Source organism: Penaeus monodon, chromosome 39 (assembly GCF_015228065.2).
Source record: "Penaeus monodon isolate SGIC_2016 chromosome 39, NSTDA_Pmon_1, whole genome shotgun sequence".
Lineage (NCBI taxonomy): Eukaryota > Metazoa > Arthropoda > Malacostraca > Decapoda > Penaeidae > Penaeus > Penaeus monodon.
Window position 1 is genome coordinate 23951761 of NC_051424.1, and position 5464 is coordinate 23957224.

At 36.0% G+C, this 5464-nt stretch overlaps 1 protein-coding gene across 1 annotated transcript in view; it reads right to left on the bottom strand.

Annotated features, from left to right (window-relative positions):
• Window positions 1-266: 266 nt before the first annotated feature.
• The window catches only part of LOC119597508 (ubiquitin-like protein 3), a 7435-nt gene continuing 2237 nt past the window's right edge, over window positions 267-5464 (bottom strand). The window contains exons 3-4 of the mRNA XM_037947086.1: window positions 5327-5464; window positions 267-5007 (exon numbers count right to left, since the gene is read on the bottom strand). The exon at window positions 5327-5464 is cut by the window's right edge and continues 27 nt beyond it. Coding sequence (XP_037803014.1) covers window positions 4943-5007; window positions 5327-5464 — 203 coding nt within the window. The 3' untranslated portion in view covers window positions 267-4942. The remainder of the gene's footprint in view (window positions 5008-5326) is intronic.

Here is a 5464-nt window from a genome sequence, read left to right on the forward strand (position 1 = left end):
AGGCAGTTCTAGCAATTGGCTCAATGGTCACTAAGTACTTGTGGAACCAGCTATGTGTAAAGACAGTTAATAAACTAAGCTCACAGTGGGCATGACATGTGTTCATACCATCCTGCCACAGCAGGTTAATAATGAAAGTAACAAGTCAGGAGTCTGCATTGTTAATTAATTTTTAAAGAATAAAATGGATAAAGTAAAATATTAAAAAAAGGTAATGTAATGCATTTAGATATAAAAAAAAATATGAAGGAAAGTAAAGGCCGTAATTGTTAGGACTATAGTCCTTTATTTAAATATTCACAATATAATACAGGGAAGTATATTACTGTGGTAATATGCATCCATTGATTCCAGGAAATACATTCCAAAATACTGAAACAAAATAGGAATGACGGAGGCAGGACAGCTATGTTTCCATAAAAATAATATTTGAGTACCATGTGCACGGGTTGTTACAACTAAATTATAAATTAGTGACCCTAATGGGCCCAACCTCAGGCAATCACTTTAGCACTCATTGGATTTGACTGATGGCTATGATCATGAGTTATTATATTAATATGTGAATCTCATCTTTCACCGACTCTATACAATATATATTTATTAATATTTATTATTCATGATCAATAATAATGTGGCTGTACAATACATGAATTTAACTAACATGAGAAACTGAAGGACGTCACCACACAAACAGAATTTTGACCAGCATTCATTACCGCTATATTTTTCTTCAATCCTTTGGATTATGTTAGTCGTTTTATACAATATTTGTTACATGAAGCCAAGACTTGAAATAGCTTACAATTCACCAGTCAAAAACCCTGTTCGTGATGTCGTCCACCCTGGCAGTCATGGCCGGGTGGAATGAGGGAGTAACACTGCATTACTACATGGGGAACCAGGTCAGTTCTGTAACATCACTTTGCCCAAAGGAGAACATAACGTGAACTGCATGTGGGAAAATTTTACGATACAAACTAAGCGTACTATCAACATGACTGCAGAGATTTGCAACTGAACTTGCATATATGCATTTCACATTACTTTCTACTTGGGAAAATTTACCTGATGTTTTGGGAATAACCTGTTGTTTTTTATATAATGTAGTAGTTGAGGGTCTAAAGCAAAACAAACATGCACAATGGACACTATTTACTCTATCCAAATGGCCATACTTTTTTTTTTGTTTATTTTTTATTTATTTTTTTTTTTTATTAAAGTCAATTTGGTTATTTTCTGTATTCCTCCCCCATTAGTTTCCCTGTGATATATGCAATAAAATTCCAACCAGAGGATCTTGCACAAGGAGGCAAAACATTTAGTTTGATGGTGTAAACACAGCCATTCCCTTTTTCTCATTCATTATAAAATATACAAATAATAACACAATATATTGAAATCCCTACCATGTTTTAATCTTAAAATGCAGAAGCCTATTTTAATTTCAAATAAAATCATTATTTTATTTAAAAATAAAATCCATAAAAAGAAAGATTCTGAAAAACCTTGATTGATATCATTATATATATATATATATATATATATATATATATATATATATATATATATATATATACACACATACATACATACATATATATAATATACATATATATATGTATGTTTTTTTTTCTTTTTCTTTAGTTTGAATTTAGGTTTGGCAACCATAAAAACTGGTTGGCCAAAGCATTACAAAGAGGAAAATAGATTGGCCTCCTCAACACTGAGGTAGCACTCTGGCATAAAGGTTACAAATTATAGGGGAAAAAAATCACTCCCAGTATAGGTGATGTCAGAAATTATAACCAACCTGTTTAACTAGTTCAAATATAGTCTACCGGAATACGCTGACTGAATATCGAGGCAGTTTTATAAATAATGGAGCTTCTAGAAATAATATAGATGATCAGCTTTGGATCTTGTAATTATGCATAATAATTTCTAGTTCAACAAGGCTACAAAAGTGTTGCTAACTCCCTGTCACACAGTTTCATGAAGAGGTAAGTTATAATGTTACAAGAAAAGTTTACCAGTGTTGAAACAGTTGCCTAGATTTAAGAATTTGATTGTTGTCGGTAAGTCCTGAGTGAGTCTAATGCAAGCAAAAAAGAGAAGATGCTCTTTGAAAATCTGATTATTTACTTCCCTCATGATACTAAAAGTGTGCTGAGGCGAGTCACAATATTGGAGTCGTCTCTTATGTCCTTTTTTTTTCCTCTCTCTTTTTTTTTTCTTAATATGAAAAGTGTGCTCACAAATGTCATAATTTCTAGATCCATGATGATGCCACTTGCATAGGGCTGATTGCCCAATCAGGATTATGGATACAAAAATGTTACACATCAACCAAGTCTCTTCCTGAATAAATTAAGTTAACCAGTTATATACCAAATAAACAAATTTATCAATGAGAATGAATTGTGAAAATAGTTAATGAACAACTGAGTAACCAAATATTTCTTTTGATGTGGTAAGTTTTATCAACAGATTAGCAATCAAGATGAGATAAACAAAAATAAATTATTTCAGAATTCAAAACCTCATCCATATGTTCATGAAACCTAGAATGATAAAAATCAGAAAAGATAAGATAATAAAGAAAGGAAAAAAAAGTGCACAAAGCTTGGAGGTTACATGAATGATCAAAATATATTATTACCATCTTCTCACTTGAGCCTCCCTGTCAATGAACAAAATAAGAAAATCATGTCAATAACTCAAGTAAAGCACGAATAAGGATCCTTCACATTCTCCCCACTTCCAATGGCGGACAGGGACACATCTCTCTTCTTGAGGAACATCGCAAATTATTCTGACATGCTGATGGTGAATGAGCAGTAAATGTATGAGATACGATGAAATGAAATGTGATGAATGATGTGTATAGCACAAAGACATTCATGGTAAATGCCAAGATATATATATTCTATAGAAAGAAAACATGCAAACACTCACATATCCTCATATCTGAAAACGAGACAATAAAGTTATAAGATAAAAGTCTCTCATTGTTGGGTCTTGGTCATCATTCAATTCTGAGTTGAGTTGTAACTACAGACTAAAGTCCCATCTACAATGAGGAATACTCAAGTTTTCACACTTTTTAACATAACATCATTCTAACTCTGACCTCGATAATCACCTGTTACACGTGACGAGCATCAGCGGCCACTGTGACTGGAGCTGGAAGATGGAGTATGAATATCATGTCTACATGATACATTACATGGCAAGTCTAGTATGGCTAAATAAAGGAAACATTGATTAAGTGGGGCAGCTTCAGTCACTATGGACCAGAGCTCACAAAGCTAGGAGTAACACTGTAAAGCTTTGCTCACATAACAGCATCTTACAAAAAGGTAACGGCTGTCACATCAACAGCTGTGGGACTGGAGGGGTCACGCATCAGGTCACACAGACACATGGGGCATGCTGGGCTAAGCACCATTTCAGCCATGTTAAATGTGGCTTATATCCCCCCGGTAAAATCACGGGGAAGTTAAACCGCTCTTCAACTCAGATGACAGTAATCTAAAAAGAGATCATAAGGGATCCAACGGTACTTTGCAAAACCAGACTAACATGAGCCAGCAGATTTTAAATTTGTGTAACAATAGCAATAACACAACTCTACTATAAACATACATGACAGGTTCTAATATACTGCATGTAATTAATATTTTGGACATGAATCACTCTTTCACTGGAAGTATGGAGTAGACATGTTGTTGCCCAGGTACCCACAGCATGCCCGGTATCACACCTGAGGAGAGCTGACCCACATGGCAAGAAACAAACAAAGCAACACAGGTGTAGACAACCACCTTGAAACACTGTCTGGACAGATGAAAGTTATATGAGTGAGCTACACATTGTTTTATATCACATAATCTTTTTTTTAATTTCCTTATTATATATATATATATGTACACTTGTGAGTTGTACCAGTGCCTGCAAAACCCATTACCAGTCACTGGATGAAAGCTCTGAAACTTCACTGCACAACACATGAAGTTTAGGTTCCAATATTGCAAGAAGACACATTATAGTATTGACTTACAAGTCTGTGAACATGTCCTCACCACATAACTATATTTTCTCTGATGAAACAACTCATAACCTTGTGGTTAATGCCTCTCCATCTCTGGCAGAGGATATTAGGGAAGAAATTCATCACAGACTGACCCACTCCCGGGAAAACATCCCACATCCCTCTTTGCCTTCTTCCTTTGCTTTATCATCCTAACCATCCTTATTCCATAAACAGATCTTTTGTTTCTTGCTTTTTCTACAACCAATACATTTTTCTCTTTCTACCAGACTCCATGTTGTGATCAGAAGGGCAGTGAATGCTTGTAGAATTGTACCTTTCCAAGTAAACTATACATGGTTCTGGGGTTCTGCAAGGTAGCTGGAGGGAGCTTAGCACTTCAACTGTCACAACAACACACCACTTTTAATTATGCTATAACTACTATATCACTCAGTTTCCATTAAACTCTTTTCTGGCTTTAATAAAGTCCTCTTACAGTGATGGATAACAGTATAGTATAATATATGATTCCACAAGGCCAGTCTACAGCAGCTGATTAAGTGTTAATCAAAGATTATTCTGACTGTGCCACATTGTCCAACTTTCACACAGGCAAATTCACTGCCACTTTACTGGATTTATTCAGTCTGGTGGTGGCAACATGCCAAGCCTGTCCCCATGAGTGAGTCCACATGATCTAAGAAAAGGAAGACCCACAGTGCACTTTGGAAACTGGCCACTTTTCCTTGGGAGACAAACCCAGGTCGCATGAGGTGCCAGCCAATAGGGTACACTTGCAGATAGGGCATTCAAGTGACTGGAGGATTGCAGAAGTGGCTGTTGGTAACGGATGGAGCCACACTAGGAGGTGGTGATGCTGGGAAGTGTCCTGGGATCTGTGACGCACTAGAGGATGGCGCAGGAGGCTGAGCAGCAGCTGGAGGTTCCACCCTTGCTCTTCTGCCGCTGATCTGGAAATGAAGATGACATATGAATTTTTCTGAACAGCATGGTATTTTTTATATTCATTTATTCATATTTTTTCTTTTTGCTTCTACAAACAGCATAGTTTGATATGATCATTTAGTGTACAAGTGGCCAAAGAGAAAATGGCCAAATCATATTTCTTCACTCCACTGGAATTATTTGATCACCAGTAGATTTTTTTACAATAAAATAAAATAAAATAAAAATAATACAATAAAAATAAACATGTTAATCCTAATCTCAAATACCTTTTTCCAATATCTTCTACAAATCATGCACCATACAATAATTCCAATCCTTTACCTTGCGAATTGGGCTCGGGCAGGTTCTCTCTAGGGACGAGATGCATGACACAGGTCTTGCCTGTAGGGAGGCCCAGTGCCCCTAGCGTCACATTGCCATGCAGAAACCTCCCTTGGTAGATCAAGCGCAGGATTTCAG